At 43.0% G+C, this 19,672-nt stretch overlaps 1 protein-coding gene across 1 annotated transcript in view; it reads left to right on the forward strand.

Annotated features, from left to right (window-relative positions):
- The window catches only part of LOC137373880 (protein FAM98B-like), a 66,257-nt gene extending 61,168 nt beyond the window's left edge, over positions 1 to 5,089 (forward strand). Inside the window, exon 8 of the mRNA XM_068039407.1 lies at positions 4,266 to 5,089. Coding sequence (XP_067895508.1) covers positions 4,266 to 4,643 — 378 coding nt within the window. The 3' untranslated portion in view covers positions 4,644 to 5,089. The remainder of the gene's footprint in view (positions 1 to 4,265) is intronic.
- Positions 5,090 to 19,672: the final 14,583 nt, after the last annotated feature.

Below are 19,672 nucleotides of genomic sequence, written 5' to 3' on the forward strand. Positions count from 1 at the left end.
ACACTGGTCCCAGCACAGTTCAGATGAAGACCATGCTAATGGTACAGCTCTCACTTTACCCAGTACTGGTGCCAGTGCCCTATGATTGAAAACCTATTTCTTCCAAACCAATCTTTGAGTAATGCATTCAACTATCTAATCTTATTATCCTAAGCCAATTTGTTCTGGACTCTTGCTGTCGGCTGCAGGGAACTGTCCATCTCCCTGACTATACCGTCCCATACTATCACTACATTTCCATCTACTCCCCCCATTTGAATGGCTCGCTGCACCATGATGCTATGGTCAGTTTGCTCATTCACCCTACAGCCCCCACTCTTGTCCATACAAGCTGCAAGAATCTTGAACCTGTTGGACAATTGCAATGGCTGAGGCTTCTCCATTTCTACCTTCTCGATCCCCATATCTGTCTGACTTGCAGTCACACCCTCTTGCCCCTGGCCACGGACCAAATCAGAAGATCCCAGCCTAAGAGGTGTGACTACCTTCCAGAACAAAGTGTAACTTTCCCCTTCCTGATGCATCGCAGAGTCCGAAACTTGGCCTCCAGCTCATTAACTCTGAGCTGAAGATCCTCGAGCCGCAGACACTTACTGCAGATGTGGCTGCTGTGGATTACACTGAATTCCACCGGCTCCCAAATGCTATTGCTGCAATACGTTACCTGCCCTGCCATCTTTATTGTATTAATTAATTCATTATTTTCTTAACTAAATTTTAATTAATGCCTCTAGTCCTTCTTATGCTTATATTCTTATTTCATGTTGTACTTACCTCAATTACACAAAAAAGAGAAAATACTCACCAACCAATCATTTACTTTAATGTTAGAGTTCATATGCAAGATGTAAAGGATACTGTAGTGAAGTTACGGAATCTGAATGTTATAAAGCTAAGATACCTGTATAATTGGCATCCTTCAGTTACCCCTTAGATTGCGTTTTATGATTTTTAAAGCTGCTAATTATAGGCCCACTAGGATCAGACATTTTGCGTAGAACTTACAGATGTGACATAACAGTTTGAATTATATCATATATGAATTGTGATGCCTATATCCCATTATCCCCAGGTTGCTGTGCTTGATTTGATGCATTCAGCCAAAGATTCTATGCTTAATATGACTGCAGCTGAATGATCAATGTGTAGAATTCCACTATATAATTGTAGCCTAACATTTTTTGAAGGTAAAGGTATTTTAAGGTTGCCATATTTTACTAGGCTCCTTGCAGCTAACGCGCAAGAGCATAAATTTTAGCTAGGACTCAGCACTCTAAATTCTGGCCTTTCTGCTTGATAATCGATCACCCAAATCCTCTCCAGTATTATTCTTCTGACCAAGGCAAAATGGACAAACTGAATATCTGTACAAAGGAGGCAATTGCGTAATATATTTGAGACATACTGGGAGCTGCCTTGTAAAATGCTCCAAATGAATGGCAGAGGACAGAAAATCAGCAAGAAAAATTAATCAAGGACAAGCAAGAAAGAAACTGGTGGGCGCAAGAGGATAAATTGGAAGTGTTAGAGGAAGAGCAGTAAATGAAGAGGAGAGATTAAATGAAGCAAGCTCCGAGAGAAGAAGGAAACTTAATTGAAGGAGCAGAGAAACAGTTTTTGGCCTAGAAGTTGGATCACACCTTACCTGTAAAATAGGTGTAAAAAGCACCTAAGTTGTCCAATATAGTTGATGATGTATGTGGCTCATTTTACACCAGAAGCGGCCACCGACCATATTGGGAAAGGTGAAGTATTTCTTTTTTTTAAACTTACCTATTGTGTAGTGGGTGTGCTCCTCCCGGCTCCACATTAAATTGGGGGGGATGCTGTCACATTGGTGGATTTGGTCTTGAAGCGTTTGGCGCTGTAAGCCAGGTCCAGAAAGGCTTGCACTTGGAAAAAAGACTAGAATGAACATTTTTAAGTTGCTTTATTCCTCGGACAGCAAGTTGAACGTACAGAGCAAGAGTTATGGTCAACTCATTTAACTTAATCAGTGCAACTCGTCTTAGCATAAAAATACAAAATAATGAATATCCTATGCTTCCTTACCTCAGGATCATGTTGTTTGGCTTAAACACATAACTTCTAACTGCTTTCTTGTATCCTAATGTTCTGAGCTTTGGACAAAGGCTACTTACTCCTCTGGGTACTTGAGAAAAAGCTTGCAGCTGGACGAGTGACCAACTTGGACTGGCTCTTTTTTGGGGCTGAGGACAGTAAAGCTTGGTTCAAGTATAAAATTAAAGCCCAATCCGGGTCCGACCCGACAACAGCCAACCCAAACTTGACCTGGGCCCGAGTCCTTCAATTTTTTTAAATGCCTGACTCGACCCGAAAATAACAAACATTATTGAAACAGAAAAAATCGTAGATTAAAACGAAAACAATCCAAAACAAAACAGTACAGTCCGACCCGACCCCGAATGCTGGACGCAGAATACAGACCCGACTCGACAGGTAGTCGGGTTTGTTCGGGTAGCCAGGCTTTAGAGGGCAGGGTCTAAAGCAATGCTTCTGATGTAAAGGTATAAACTTGCAATGCAACACATCACGATGCAAGCTGTTTGGAATATTATTTTACATATCAAATTTCAGATATCTAAATGCCAAATAAACATAGAAAATATTGGAAATGCACTGTTTTCCATTAGCATCTAAAAAGAAAATGCTGTTTAATGTTTCAGGTGAACCTTTTAGCATTTTGTAAATATGTGGTCTTAAGTGAGAGTGTAGTTTATGACTACTAGAACTGATGAAGGCATTTTGGAAAAAGTTTTGAACAGAATATTGGAGAAACATGTTGAACGTCAAGCAAACTTCATAGGGTACTGTGCCAACATGACACTTTATAAAGACCGTTTGCACTTTAACCACCAAATATGAAGAATGCATTAGCGCTCGCTAAGCTTCCATAACAACAAATGTACAACCATTTGAATGGATGGTTTTGCAGTTTGTGTTGAAATCTGTGATTGTCTGATGTGTTTCATCTAAGTTTAAAATTTCCTATGCATTCAGCTTCTGACTTTGCAACAGTATCCATTGTTATACAAGTTGTCCTCCCCTTGCCTCTTCTCCCACCTATGTGTTACTATCTGATCCAAATGATTGGAGAACTACAAGCAGAAAAGATGTATTCCATAGAAATGGGTTAGCATTTTCTCTCCAATTTGGAACGTTTAACAAACATGATTAAATGGGATTAATTTTGTGATTGGCAATGTTACCAGCAATAAACATTGTTGCAAGGTTAACTTCACGAAGATGAAACATCAATACTGCCAAAACGGGCAGATAAGATCTCAGTTTAACATATTTTAAACATTCAGTGAGCATCAGGGACCTTGTCCAGTGTCCTGGCCAACATTTCACCTCAATTAATATCACTAACAATATTAACTGGTAATTCATCTCATTGTTGTTTGCGATTGGTATAGAATGCTGCTATATTTAGGTCACTGCACTTTGAAGTAAATCATTATGTGCTTTGCAACTCTGCCACTTGATGAAGCCTTATATATGTGCAAGTGTTTGCAGTGGGATGATGATCTGTATCATGCTTTGATGTGCTAGTGTACTAGATGAACAAAGTTCAAAGTAATGCATCTAAGTTATGGGTATGATTAATGGCCTAGCTGGTTGTGTTTTTTTTCTGTGTTAAGCAGATATGGAATTTTCAAACTCTGGTGAGTTACCTCTTCCATGGCAACCAATGTGTGCATTTTTTACACTGTTAATTGATTTCTCTGTACTTGGAATCAAAAGTATATAATGACTGTAATTTCTTTTGACACTTAAAACTTTTTAATGCACATGAAACAATAATAGAGGTGAAGCTCTTTGACTAGGAGGAATTAAATTCCAGGAAATCTCTCTCTTCTGCCTTGTGCATCATTAAAGTTACCTTAGTGAGATTTGATAATTGTTTGATTAGTAGATATTAGATCTCCAAGCCTCCATTTCATGAGTCCTAAAACATGCAACTATCATGTAACCATTAAAGCAGTCTCTGCCATAGGTTCTGTGCCAGAATCTAATTCTCTATCTCCCTATTTCCCTATGGAAAACCGCACTGAAGCTACCAACAACTTTTTGTCTCCAGTTTATATTTTCTTGCTCCAAGTTAATAAATCCTTATGAGAACATAGTTTCACAGGTACACGGTGATATATTTGATCGGTAATGTAATGCTTTTGAATTCTTTAAAGACCCACTCTTTGCTGTTTTCACTCCATAATTAAATTTGTGGTTTTCTTTGGCAGGTTATGATGGGGAGAGTGCCTGATCGAGGAGGTAGGCCATCTGAGATAGAAGCACCACCACCAGAGATGCCACCGTGGCAGAAGAGACAAGATGGAGGAAGAGGTGGACGTGGTGGAGGAGGTGGTTGGGGTGGTGGCCAAGGAGGTGCGGGTGGCAGGGGTGGTGGAGGTAGAGGTGGCTGGGGTGGAGCAGGAGGCCAGGGAGGTGGTGGTGGTTGGGGTGGAGGAGGAGGTGGTTGGGGTGGAGGAGGAGGCCATGGAAGTGGAGGTGGCTATGGAGGAAGAGGTGGCTATGGAGGAAGAGGTGGCTATGGAGGAAGAGGTGGCTATGGAGATATGGGAAACTTTGGTGGGAGAGGAGGTTATAGACGGTACTGAATGGACAGTGGACATTACAATCTATTGGTAATGCCTGTATACAGAATGGACTCTTCTAGTTACAAGGATTAGTCAATGCAGCAATGTGTGAAGGTCGAACCTGCAACTGTAAATGGCTATTTTATCTACACAGGGTCAGTAGGAAATGCAACATGGTGTTGTCCTTTAAGGTAGATAAATGTTATGGGTTTTTTATAACTGCTTATGCATACAAGAACTAAGATGATAGAGGTTGTTTACTACTCGATACAAAAAATCATTTTTTACGTGTTCATTGAAAAAGTTCATTGTTGCAACTTTTTTTTATGAGAATGTGATTACTAAACTTGTTTTACTGTGCAGCTGTTGGAAGGTTGTGAGGAGCTGTGACCAGTTGAGAATTTTTTTTAATTGATAAAGGATTTTGGACATGTAGTGAATAAAAATGAAATAAAGAATTACTTGGATTCTGTATTTTTTTTTGAGTTAAATGTAAATGAATGACTCAATTAAATTCATAAGCCTGAATTTTGCAGCCAGCAGCAAAGTGATAGCGTTCACCACTGACCATGCAGAGAAATATGAATTTATCTGGTTCACTGGCTGCAGCAAGAACCTTCTTCTCTTGCTGCAGCATGGCCTAGTGTTGGGAGAAACCACGGGGTCTTTCAGCGTGGCACACTGCTGGCAATGCCATGCCCCCCAGTAACGTCACATGCAGAAGACATAGCCCTGAAATCAGCCCAATGGCAGCTGAATGTTTTATGATTTTAAATATTTTAACAGTTATTACACTTTTTACAGCTGTTCTAAACTTTTAAATACTTTCAACACTTTTATAAACTTAGAAATTTTAAAATACTGAGGGAGAAGGGATGAGGGAAGGAGGGAAGTGGTTTCCGAGAGCTACTGAAAGGGAGGCACTGAGACTGATAAAGAGAAGGAGATCATAAGGTGGTCAGAACTAGGAGCAGGAGTAGGCAATTCAGCCCCTCTAGCCTGCTCCACCATTTGATATCATAGCTGATCTCATCACGGCCTCAACACCACTTTCTGCCCGTTCTCCATAACCCTTCAACCCTTTACTAATTAAAAATCTGTCAATTTACTGAATGTCTCGGCATCCGCCGCACTCTGGGGTGGTGAATTCCACAGACTCACGACCCTTTGAGAGAAGTAATTTCTCCTCATCTCAGTTTTAGGATAAGGGGTAGCAGATTTAAAACAATTACCTCTCGTTCTAGATTGCCCACAAGCGGAAACATCCTCTCTACGTCAACTTTGTCAATCGCCTTAATCGGCTTATATACCTCAATTAGATCTCCTCTCATTCTTCTAAACTCTAGAGAGTAAAGGCCTAAACTGCTCAATCTCTCCATCAGACAAACCCCTCATCCCTGGAATCAATCTAGTAAACCTCCTCTGAACTGCCTCCTATTCAACTACATCCCTCCTCAATTAAGGGGACCAAAACTGGATGCATTACTCCAGTGCGGTCTCAGTAATGCCTTGTACAGTTGTAGCAGCACTTCCCTACTTTTATATTCTATTCCTTTAGCAATAAATGCCAAAATTCAATTTGCCGCCTTTATTACCTGCTGTACCTGCATTCTAGTTTTCTGCGATTCATGCACTAGGACACCCAGATCCCTTTACACTGAAGCATTCTGAAGTTTCTCTCTATTTAGATAATTTGCCTTTCTATTCTTTCAACCAAAGTGGATAACCTCACACCTATTCACATTAAACTCCATTTGCCAAATTTTAGCCCATTCACCTCACCTATCCATATCCATTTGTATATTTTTTGCAACTTACTATCCCACCTATTTTAGTGTCTTCTGCAAATTTGGGTATAGTACCTTCTATCCCTGCATCCAAGTCATTAATATATATTGTAAATAGTTGGGGCCCGAGGACCAAACCCTGTGGCACCCCACTAGTTACATCTTGCCAACCAGGAAAAGACCCATTTATCCCGACTCTCTTTTTATCTGTTGGTTAGCCAATCCTCTATCCAAGCTAATAAATTACCCCGACCCCATGTGATCCTGCCTTTTCTATTAACCTTTTGTGCGGCACCTTATCAAATGCCTTCTGGAAGTCCAGATATACTACATCTACAGGATCCCCATTATCCACTTTGCTTGTTACAGCTTTGAAGAACTCTAGCAAATTAGTTAAACACGATTTACTCTTCATCAAACCATGCTGACTCTGATGGATTGTGTTTTGACTTTCTAAATGTCCTGTTATTGCTTCCTTAATAATGGATTCTAACAATTTCCCAACGACAGATGTTAAACTAAATTGTCCGTAGTTTCCTGCTTTCTGCCTCCCTCCCTTTTTGAATAAGGGCGTTATATTTGCATTTTTCCAATTCACTGGAATCTTTCCCGCATCCAGGGAATTATAGAATATTATAACCAATGGATCCACTATCTCCACTGCCACTTCCTTTAAGAACCTAGGATGTAGGCCATCAGGCCCTGGGGACTTGTCTGCCTTCAATCCCAATAGTTTGCTCAGTACTTTTACCCTATTGATGATGATTTTTCTAAGTTCCTCTCTTTCTATAAGCTCTGCATTTCCTGTTACTATTGGGATGGTACTAGTGTCCTCCACTGTGAAAACTGAGGCCAAATACTGATTTAGTGTCTTTGCCATTTCTGTGTTCCCCTCTATTAACTCCCCAGTCACATCCTCCAAAGGACCAACATTCACTTTAGCTACCTTTTTATATACTTACAGAAGCTTTTGCTATCCGTTTTTATATTTTGTGCTAGTTTTCTTTCATAATTTACCTTTGCACTTTTTAATTAGTTTTTTAGTACCCCTTTGTTGATCTTTAAAAGTTTCCCAATCTCCCAGCCTGCCACTAACCTTTGTAATATGTATGCCTTAGTTTTTGTCTTTATGTTATCCATTAAATTAGGGCGGAGACCCTAGGCACTGAAAGGACGAATCAGAAACTGATAGACAGCAGACCAAGAGAGAGAAACAATGAGGGAGTGGATTGAGACACAGACAGAGAGAGACAAACGCACACACAGGGAGAGAGACACTTGAGCACCAGACTCAGAGAAAAAAAACCCTAGACACACACACACACACACAGACAGACCTGGAGAGGCAGATAGAGGGACCCGGGTGTCCAGTCTGCCCTCTGCTTAAGGCCTTCACTCAGGCTCTGGGAGCCTCCTCCCTCACACTGACCAGCTCCCTTTAAAAAAAAAAGTCTTGGCATAACTTCAAGCCCAGGGTTAAATCTCCTTCCCTCTTCCCCGCAGAGCCAGCATTCATCCTCTGGGTAAGTGTGGACAGGTGGTAAGGGGTGTGGGTGGTTCCCATCGTTCACCTCCCAACTGACTGCAATTGTAGTTTGTTAAAATGATGCTTTACCCACTGTGTCTCTTTAGGGTCAAATAAACAGACAAATGATATGTTTTCTCATAGGTAAAAAAGAACTTGGCCATGTGAGCCGTATGGAAGATGGCAGGATCCCCAAGGACACATTGTACTGCGAGCTCGTCACTGGTACCAGACCCACCGGACATCCATGGCTCTGCTTTAAAGACGTCTGCAAATGTGACATGAAGTACTGTGATATTGATCACAAGTCGTGGAAGTCAGTTGCCAGCGATCGCCAGAGCTGGCGGGCAACCATAAAGGCGGGGCTAAAGCATAGCGAGTCTAAGAGACTTAGCAGTTGGCAGGAAAAAAGACAGAAGCGCACAGAGAGAACCAACTGTGTAACTGCCCTGACAACCAGTTTTATCTGCAGCACCTGTGGAAGAGTCTGTCACTCTAGAATTGGCCTTTACAGCCACTCCAGGCGCTGCTGCACAAACCACTGACCACCTCCAGGCGCTTACCCATTGTCTCTCGAGACAAGGAAGCCAAAGAGAAGAGAAAAAAGAACTATTTATTTTAAACAAATCCCAAAATGATCGCAACACCACTCACACATGCATTCACTCTCTCGCACTCGGAAGAGAAGATAGATAGAAAAGTACAGGGTAAGAGGTGTTCAGAGATCAGGTTGTAAAAGTCTGTTGTTTCAGGAATAACCTGTGGGATCCCCTTCGGAAGGTGAATTTTAAAGTCACAGGTCTGTGTTGGTGGTCTAGTATTCATTGGGCTATTACAGTCTCCTGGTGGTTTACTTTGGGTTGAAGACATTGCTGATGTCTTAGGTCACTTCTCACCTGTAGAAAAGTCATTTCTACAAAGGCACTTTCTTGTATCTGCTGGAGCTAGCTTCTAACTTTCTCACTGTTTCTTGCGCGCTCTCTCTCATACTCTCTATTAATTCTTGCTGGAATTCAAGATGGCTTTTTGCTGCACTGTGTGGCTGAGGACAGACCAGATTAATGATGTCTTAAGTCCTATCCTGAAAAGACTTCCCTTTGTTCCTCAAAACCTTTTAATGTGAATTTTACAAGGATTGGCTTCATCCATGTGACGTCAGGTCTCCATCCAAGCTCGGCTGTATAATGGCATTGACGATGGCCCCATTCTGAGATGAGGGTGGTTCACACTCCATTGTAATGGAGGTTATTCGGAGATGAGAAGTCTGAGAAAGGTCTTGTCTCATTGTGTTTGAGTATAGTGCACATCCAGGTGTGAATATCTCACATTTTCATGCAGACGCGGTTTAATTGGTTTCAGTCTTCGTAGGCATGGTTGTGGATTTGACTGCAAGAGATGCTGAGGGTCATGTGTCTTGTCCTCTATTTTGTTGACAGTACTTGAGCAGAAATTTCCTCCAATTAAATATTAGGAAGTCAAGGCATTATTTTCAGTTTTCACTCTGTTCCCTAGCTACTGACTGCATCCCTCTGCCTGGCAATAGTGTAAGACTAAACTAGTTCTGTTTGCAATCTTGCTGTCATAACTGAATCCAAGATGAGCTTCTGACCACATATTCATGCCATGACTAAGACCACCTTGTTCCTCCACAGTAATATCACCCGATTTCGCCCCTGTCTCAGCTCTTTTTATGCTGAAACCCTCATTTATGCCATTGTTACCTCTTGTTATGCTCGCGTAAAGTGCAGAGTTTGAAAATGCAAGAACTCAACCTAAAGAGTTATTAAAAATTGATTTTTTTTAAAAAGCGGACAATGTGTGTCAAAAGACCTGACCTTGTATATTCAAATTGTCTTACTGTCTGGCAAGGATAGAAGGATACAATCCAAAAATAAGGGGTGTTAATTACAACCATCCTGAACTCATCAAGACATTTTTGAATTGAACGGGTTCTTCTGGAACAAAGAAAGTGTGAAGTAGGCACATCCTGGCCCATTGTCAGTCACCACAGGGGGGGAAGATCTATGTCTCCCAACAGAGGCAGGATGTGAGTGACTTTTAGCTTTAAAAAGTAGCTTTCTGGAGAGAGAGATGAAGAATCAGGATAAAACATCACCAAAGCCTATCCAGCTGGGAAAAAATGCAGCAAGAAGTTGCCCTGCTGTGAATTCTACACTTCAACTTGTGCTGCAGAGAACTAGAGGTGATCCCCTGTCTTCAGAATGAAGTTTCAACCTATGGAGAAATCAACAAACAACCCAGGCCTGCAACTTTAAAGAGAAATTGACCACCAAGAAGATTCAACAGGTTTACCGTGAACCCCGTAAACCTACCTTGTTTCAAACCACTAACCCCTTTTCGACTCTACCTGTCTTTCGAATGTGTGTGTGCACGCACGCGCGACTGAATGCGTGTGCTGGTGTGGTTGTGACCATTTCGGGAGTGAATACTTGCTCAATAAATAGTTAATCTGTTCTAAACCTAAAAGAAAACCTGTTGCTGTCATTTATTTGACAAATAAAAAGCAACAGGGTTAAAACCCTAGTAACAAAAACACTTGCTGTGGTCAATTGGGAGTTGAACAGTGGGGACCACTTACACCCCTCAGCACGTGGCCATAAAACTCTAGACTTGACTATTCCAACACAATCCTGGATGGTCACCTACATTCTACTCTCTGTAAATTGAGGTCATCCAAAACACTGCTGTCCATGTCTTAACTCGTGCCAAGTTCTGTTGACATATCACCCCTGTACTTGCTGACCCACGTTAACTCTCGGTCAAGCCACGTCTTGATTTTGGAAATGCTGTTCCTTGTTTTCAAATCCCTCTATAGCCTCGCCCCCCTCCCTATCTCTGTAATCCCCTCCAGCCCTACAACCCTCTGAGATATCTGTGTTCCTATAATTCTGGCCTCTTGAGCATCCCTAGTTTTAATTTCATCACCATTGGTGGCTGTGCCTTCACTTGCCTAGGCCCTAAGCTCTGGAATTCCTTCCCTACACCTCTCTGCCTCTTTACCTTGCTTTCCTCCTTTAAGAAACTCCTTAAAACCTACCTCTTTGACCAAGTTAGAAAGAATCATAGGAATGTACAGCAGGGAAGGAGGCCATTCAGCCCATCATGTCCATGCAGGCCAACATGTAGCCATCCAACCTAATCCCACTTTCCAGCGTCTGATCCCTAGCCTTATAGGTTACGACACTTTGGGTGCATATCCAAGTGCTTTTTAAATATTATGAGGGTTTCTGCCTCTTCCACCCTTTCAAGCAGTGAGTTCCAGATCCCCACCACCCTTTGGGTGAACAAATTGCCCTTGAATCCCCTCTAAACCACCTATCTCTTACCTGAAGCCTATGCCACCTGGTTTTGGACCCTGCAACCAAGGGAAATAGGGTCTTCCTATCCACTCTATCTCGACCCCTCATAATTTTATACACTGCAATTAGGTCTGCCCTCAGAAAACAACCTAGCTTATCCGATCTTTCCTCATAACTAAATTTCTCCAGTCCAGACAACATCCTTGTAAATCTTCTCTGTACCATCTCTAGTGCAATCACATCTTTCCTATCGTGCAGTGACCAGAACTATGCACAGTACTCCAATTGTGGCCTAACTAGTTTCTATACAGTTCCAGCGTAACCTCCCAGCTCTTTACATTCCGTGCCTCGGCTACTAAAGGCAAATATCCAGTATGCCTTCTTGACCACCTTACCTATCTGTCCAGCCACCTTCAGGGATCTGTGGACACGCACACCAAGGTCCATCTGTTCCTCTATACTTCTCAGTATCCTACCATTTATTGTGTGTTCCTTTACCTTGTTAGCCTTCCCCAAATGCATTACCTCACACTTCTATGGATTGAAATCCCTTTGCCACTGTTCTGCCCACCGAACTCGTCATTTTGTAAAGATGTAAAGGTAACAGGGTTGTAGTGGTGGGTGATTTTAACTTCCCCAATATTGACAGGGTGATTTTAACTTCCCCAATATTGACTGGCACTCACTTAGTGCTAGGGACTTGGATGGGGCAGAATTTGTGAGGAGCATCCAGGAGGGCTTCTTGAAACAGTATGTAGATAGTCCAACTAGGGATGGGGCCATTCTTGACCTGGTATTGGGGAATGAGCCCGGCCAGGTGGTCGAAGTTTCATTGGGGGAGCATTTCGGGAGGAGTGACCAAAATTCCATAAGTTTTAAGGTACTTGTGGATAAGGATAAGAGTAGTCCTCGGGTGAAGGTGCTAAATTGGGGGAAGGCTAATTATAACAATATTAGGCAGGAACTGAAGAATTTAGATTGGGGGCGGCTGTTTGAGGGTAAATCAACATCTAACATGTGGGAGTCTTTCAAACGTCAGCTGATTAGAATCCAGGACCAGCATGTTCCTGTGAGGAAGAAAGACAAGTTTGGCAAGTTTCGGGAAGCTTGGATAACACAGGATATTGTGAGCCTAGTCAAAAAGAAAAAGGAAGCATTTGTAAGGGCTGGAAGGCTAGGAACAGATAAAGCACTTGAGGAATATAAAGACAGTAGGAAGGAACTTAAGCAAGGAGTTAGGAGTGCTAAAAGGGGTCATGAAAAGTCATTAGCAAACAGGATTAAGGAAAATCCCAAGGCTTTTTATACATATATAAAAAGCAAGAGGGTAACCAGGGAAAGGGTTGGCCCACTCAAGGACAGAGATGGGAATCTATGCGTGGAGCCAGAGGAAATGGGTGAGGTGCTAAATGAGTACTTTGCATCCGTATTCACCAAGGAGAAGGACTTGGTGGATGATGAGCCTAGGGAAGGGAGTGCAGATAGTCTCAGTCATCTCATTATCAAAAAGGAGGAGATGTTGAGTGTCTTGCAAAGCATTAAGGTAGATAAGTCCCCAGGGCCTGATGGGATCTACCCTAGAATACTGAGGGAGGCAAGGGAAGAAATTGCTGGGGCCTTGACAGAAATCTTTGCATCCTCATTGGCTACAGGGGAGGTCCCAGAGGACTGGAGAATAGCCAATGTTGTTCCTTTGTTTAAGAAGGGTGGTAAGGATAATCCAGGAAATTACAGGCCGGTGAGCCTTACGTCAGTGGTAGGGAAACTATTAGAGAGGATTCTTCGGGACAGGATTTACTCCCATTTGGAAACAAACAAACTTATTAGCGAGAGACAGCATGATTTTGTGAAGGGGAGGTCGTGTCTTACTAATTTGATTGAGTTTTTTGAGGAAGTGACGAAGATGATTGATGAGGGAAGGGTGAGGATGTTGGCTATATGGACTTTAGTAAAGCCTTTGACAAGGTCCCGCATGGCAGACTGGTGCAAAAGGTGAAGTCACACTGGATCAGAGGTGAGCTGGCAAGATGGATACAGAACTGGCTCAGTCACAGAAGACAGAGGGTAACAGTGGATGGGTGTTTTTCTGAATGGAGGGATGTGACTCGTGGTGTTCCGCAGGGATCAGTGCTGGGACCTTTGCTGTTTGCAGTATATATAAATGATTTGGAGGAAAATGTAGCTGGTCTGATTAGTAAGTTTGCGGACGACACAAAGGTTGGTGGAGTTGCGGATAATGATGAGGATTGTCAGAGGATACAGCAGGATATAGATCGGTTGGAGACTTGGGCGGAGAAATGGCAGATGGAGTTTAATCCGGACAAATGTGCGGTAATGCATTTTGGAAGGTCTAATGCAGGTGGGATGTATACAGTAAATGGCAGAACCCTTAGGAGTATTGACAGGCAGAGAGATCTGGGCGTACAGGTCCACAGGTCACTGAAAGTGGCAACGCAGGTGGATAAGGTAGTCAAGAAGGCATACGGCATGCTTGCCTTCATCGGTCGGGGCATAGAGTAAAAATTGGCAAGTCATGTTGCAGCTGTACAGAACCTTAGGCCACACTTAGAATATTGCGTGCAATTCTGGTCGCCACACTACCAGAAGGACGTGGAGGCTTTGGAGAGGGTACAGAAGAGGTTTACCAGGATGTTGCCTGGTCTGGAGGGCATTAGCTATGAGGAGAGGTTGGAAAAACTCGGATTGTTTTCACTGGAACGACGGAGGTGGAGGGGCGACATGATAGAGGTTTACAAAGTTATGAGTGGCATGGACAGAGTGGATAGTCAGAAGCTTTTTCCCAGGGTGGAAGAGTCAGTTACTAGGGGACATAGGTTTAAGGTGCGAGGGGCAAAGTTTAGAGGGGATGTGCGAGGCAAGTTCTTTACACAGAGGGTGGTGAGTGCCTGGAACTTGCTGCCAGGGGAGGTGGTGGAAGCAGATACGATAGCGACGTTTAAGAGACATCTTGACCAATATATGAATAGGAAGGGAATGGAGGGATATGGGCCCCGGAAGTGCAGAAGATGTTAGTTTAGGCAGGCATCAAGATCGGCGCAGGCTTGGAGAGCCGAATGGCCTGTTCCTGTGCTGTACTGTTTTTTGTTCTTGTTCTTTGTTGATAGCTTCCTGTAGTCTACAGATTACTTCTTCATTTATCAACCACACAGCCAATTTTATATCATCTGCAAACTTCTTAATAAAACCCCCTACATTCAAGTCCAAAAAGCAAGGGACCTAGTACTGAGCCTGTGGAACCCCACCGGAAACAGTCTACCAAAACACCCAATGAACGTTACCCTTTGCTTCCTGCCTCTGAGCCAATTTTGGATCCAACTTGCCACTTTGCCTAGGATTCCATGGGCTTTAACTTTGTGGTCATCTGACCATATATCGCCTTATGTGCAGTACCCTATTTAATTCATGGTCATGGCATTTAAAGAATCGTGAATTTCAGTTTTATGTCTTTAAATCGTAAATTTCACGGTGTCGCAACAAACCATGAAAATGATCTATTTAAAACAAAAAGATGACGGGATAGTTCTGGTTTCAAATGGCATTTATTATATATTCAAAAACTATTGCAAAAAGCTGACTATAAGCAGGTCACATTCTTTACTCACTGAAGTCAGTGATTGAATGGGAGCATGGAGACTCACGTGCATTAAGAGTCATAGAGTGATACAGCACTGAAACAGGCCCTTCAGCCCACCGAGTCTGTGCCGACTATCAACCACCCATTTGTACCAATCCTACCCTAATTCCATATTCCTACCACATCCCCACCTGTCCCTATATTTCCCTACCACCTACCTATACTCGGGGCAATTTATAATGGCCAATTTACCTATCAACCTGCAAGTCTTTGGCATGTGGGAGGAAACCGGAGCACCCGGAGAAAACCCACGCAGACACAGGGAGAACTTGCAAACTCCACACAGGCAGTACCCAGAATTGAACCCGGGTCGCTGGAGCTGTGAGGCAGCGGTGCTAACCACTGCGCCACTGTGCCGCCCCACTGATCTGAGATCTGAGATCTGAGATCTCTGTCGACTTCTCAAAAAGAGATGAAATCGTTGCTTGTTTTTTTGCGTGTTCATTTTCCAGCAGTGTGTCAGCTTCTTTCTTTCTGCTGCGGTGGCTTTCGGACGCTTAGGTGGCACTGAACCGTTGCTCACAATGAAACATGGCAGCTCGTACAAAACAGTATTCCACCATCAGCATGCAGAATTTGGCTTCCAAATGCTTTCACTCAATGTGCTGCAGTAATGGTTGTGCCTTTTTTTGATTTGCTTACTCTGGTATTCCCGCTTATCCGCTAATACTTGAGACTGCTCTCAAAAATGCAACAGAAGCTCTCCGTCATTTACCAATCAGCGAGGCGAGCCTTGTGTCAATGAATAAAACGTGCGAAGTTTGTAAAATGGCCAAGAGGACCCAAGATTTCACAGTCCGTGATGCATTTTTCATGGCCATGAATTTGGTAGGGCCCTACTTACGTGGCTGAGTATCATTTTGTTTTATAATGCTCCTGTGAAGCGTCTTGGAATCTTTTATTATGTTAAAGTTGTTTTACATTTTGATATAACACCATGCAGTGCAATTACCCATTGTGCCATTGGAGGGAGCCCCAGCCACTGGTTTCTGGGCTAAAAGTCCAAGCTGTAGCCAAAGAATAAACAACATTGTGTTGCACATCTTATCAAGCTATATGTACCGGAAGAGATTTGATTTTTTGAATTCAGTTTTTTTTTATCATGTGGGATTTCATTTGTAATTTTATGTCAAAGTTTCAGAACCTTTTTCTTTCATTCATTCATGGGATGTAGGAATTGCTGGCTAGGCCAGCATTTATTGCTCATCCCTAATTGCTCTTGAGAAGATGGTGCTAAGCTGACTTCTTGAACCACTGCAGCCTATTTCAGTAAAGGACTTCCAAAGTGCTGTTATAGCGGGAGTTCCAGGATTTTGACCCAGTGGCAAAGCAGGAACAGTAATATATTTCCAAGCCAGGATGGTGTGTGACTTCTGGCGAATTGGCAGTGTTCCCAAGTGCCTGCTGCCCTTGTCCTTTTAGGTGGTAGAGATTGTGTTTTTGGGAGGTGCTGTTGAAGAAACCTTGATGCATGGCTGCAGTGCATTTTATGGATGGTATACACTGCAGTCACAATGTGCCCGTGATAGACAAAATGAATGTTTAAGGTGGTGGAATGGATGCCAATCAAGCAGCCTGCTTTGTCCTGGATGGTGTTGAATTTCTTGAGTTGTTGGAACTGCACTCATCCAGGCAAGTAGGAATGGACAATAAATGCATTGTCAGCGATGCTCACGTTCCAAAAGCGAATTTTAAAACAAGTGGAGAGTATTCCATCACACTCGTGAATTGTGCCTTGTAGATGGTGAAAAGGCTTTGGGGAATGAGGAGGTGAGTCACTCACTGCAGAATACGCAACCTCTGACCTGCTCCTGTAGCTGCATTTATGTGGCTGGTCTGGTTAAGTTTCTGGTCATTGGTGACCCCTAGGCTGTTGATGGTGGGGAATTTGGCAATGGTACCACCGTTGAATGACGAGTGAAGGTGGTTTGATTTTGTCTTGTTGGAGATGGGCATTGCCTGTCATTTGTGTAATACTTACATCAGTAAAATAAAAGCAAAATACTGCAGATGCTGGAAATCAAACAAAAACAAAAAGTGCTGGAAATACTCAGCAGGCCTGGCAGCATCTGTGGAGAAAGAAGCAGAGTTAACGTTTCAGGTCAGTGACCTTTCATCAGATACTGTCTGTGCTTTACAGCTGGGAATCACCACCTCTATTGTAAGAGGGAAAGAAGCAGATGGATGGTATAAGTTTGTGTAGTTTAGGCAGAGTAAGTTACTTTGGAACAAAAAGCAAATTTACGTTCATTATGTGCGGAACTTTTATACATAGATTAAGAGTAGAGGTAAGGATTATACTGAATTCTGTGTGAAATCAGTGAATGCTTATATCTTCTCTTTTTTTGTATGTGTTAAAACATGTTAAGACTTGTAATGTATTCTGTGTCAGTTTTGACTTAGTGGCAATACTACATACGTACATGCATACGAATTAGGAGTTGGAGTAGGCCACTTGGCCCCTTGAGCCTGCTCCACCATTCAACAAGATCATGCTGATCTGATTGTAACCTCGACTCCACATTCCCACCTACCCCGATAAGCTTTCACTCCCTTGTTTGTTTATTTATTGATTTATTTAGAGATACAGCACTGAAACAGGCCCTTCGGCCCACCGAGTTTGTGCCGACCAACAGCCACCCATTTATACTAACCCTACAGTAATCCCATATTCCCTACCACCTACCTACACTAGGGGCAATTTACAATGGCCGATTTACCTATCACCTGCAAGTCTTTGGCTGTGGGAGGAAACCGGAGCACCCGGCGAAAACCCACGCGGTCACAGGGAGAACTTGCAAACTCCGCACAGGCAGTACCCAGAATTGAACCTGGGTCCCTGGAGCTGTGAGGCTGTGGTGCTAACCATTGTGTATCAAGAATCTACCTACCTCTGTCTTAAAAATATTCAAAGACTCTGCTTCCACCGCCTTTTGAGGAAGAAAGTTCCAAAGACTCAAGACACTCTGAGAGAGAAAAAATTCTCTTCATCTCTGTCTTAAATGGGCAACCCCTTATTTTTAAACAGTGACCCCTAGTTCTAGATTCTCCCACAAGGGGAAACATCCTTTCCACATCCACCCTGTCAAGACCCTTCACGATCTTGCATGTTTCAATCAAGGCACCTCTTACTCTTCTAAAGTCCAGCAGATACAAGCCTAGCCTGTCCAACCTTTCCTCATAAGACAACCCACCCATTTCAGGTATGAGTCTAATAAAGCTTCTCTGAACTGTTTCCAATGCTTTCCTTAAATGAGGAGACCAATATTGTACACAGTACTCCAGATGTGGTCTCACCAATGCCCTGTATAACTGAAGAATAACCTTCCTACTTCAGTATTCAATTCCCCTCGCAATAAACAATAACATTCTATTAGCTTTTCTAATTACTTGCTGCACCTGCATACTAACCTTTTGCAATTCATGCCCTAGGACACCCAGATCCCTGTACATCTCAGAGCTTGCAATCTCTCACCATTTAGATAATAAGCTTTTTTATTCTTTTTGCCAAAATGGACAGTTTCACATTTTCCCACATTATACTCCATTTGCCAGATCTTTGCCTGCTCACTTAACCTATCTATATCCCTTTGTAGCCTCCTTATGTCCTCTTCACAATTGATGTTCCTACCTATCTTTGTACCATCAGCAAACTTAGTAACCATACCTGCGGTCCCTTCATCCAAGTTATTTTTATAAGAAGTTGAGGCCCCAGCACTGATCCCTGTGACACACCACTCCAACCTTTGAGTCACAAGGTCATGGGTTCAAGCTTCATTCCAGAGACTTGAGCACATAATCCATTCTGATATCCCAGGGAGTGCGGCATTATTGGATGTGCTGTGTGCCATCTTGATTTGACATGACAGATCCCCAAAGTGTCATGGGATCGCTAATGTCCTGGCTAATATTTATCCTTTGATCAACATCACTGAAGCAGATTATCTGGTCATGTGTCTCTGCTGTTTGTGTGGCCTTCCCGTCTGCCACATTCCCTACATTACAACAGTGACTACACTTCAAAAGTACTTCATTAGCTGTAAAGCACCTTGGAATATTGTGAGGTTGTGAAAGGCAGTTTATAAATACAAATCCTTTCCTTTATTCCTGATGAACTTAAAATTGTAATTATTTTAAAACTAACATACTTTTACATAAAATTTGCAGCATTGTCGTACATGCCTTCATAATCACAAATTATTGGTGCTTCCGGAAGATAGAAAAACATCATTGATGTCTTATCATTCAACAATCAATTAAAATTGTCCAATAGAGCCACTATGACTGGAATTTTACCCACCCCTTCCCCTGGGAGAGGACTGGGAGGCGGTGGGGGAGCATAAGATCAGGTGGGATGGTGGAGGGTGCTGTGCCCATTGCCTACTTGCCACTGCTGGTATTTTACCAGCGATGGGGGAGGTGGTGGGTGGCCTGCCCGCCCTTAGACAAATTCAGGCCCTTAAGTGGCCGATTAATGGCTACTTATGCACCTCTTCCCAGTATTTTACAAGTGGAGGGTGGGCACTTCACCACCTAGGGGGGCTGTCCAGTAAAACCTGGCAGCCTCCTTGCAGGCTGGGGGGTGGGGGGATGTTTTCTCCTGATAGGGCACCCTGTGTCCTATGGAGGGCTCTCCCAATGGCACAGGCCACCTGCATTGGAAGACACTCTCTGCCCTAGCAATCGACCCCCTGCCCCTCACTGGGGCCTGGCCGATTAGCCCTGGCGAGCTCCGACCCCACTTATCTTCTTTTCCGGCCTCC

The sequence above is a fragment of the Heterodontus francisci genome, chromosome 9 (assembly GCF_036365525.1).
Source record: "Heterodontus francisci isolate sHetFra1 chromosome 9, sHetFra1.hap1, whole genome shotgun sequence".
In the NCBI taxonomy this organism is placed as follows: Eukaryota; Metazoa; Chordata; class Chondrichthyes; order Heterodontiformes; family Heterodontidae; genus Heterodontus; species Heterodontus francisci.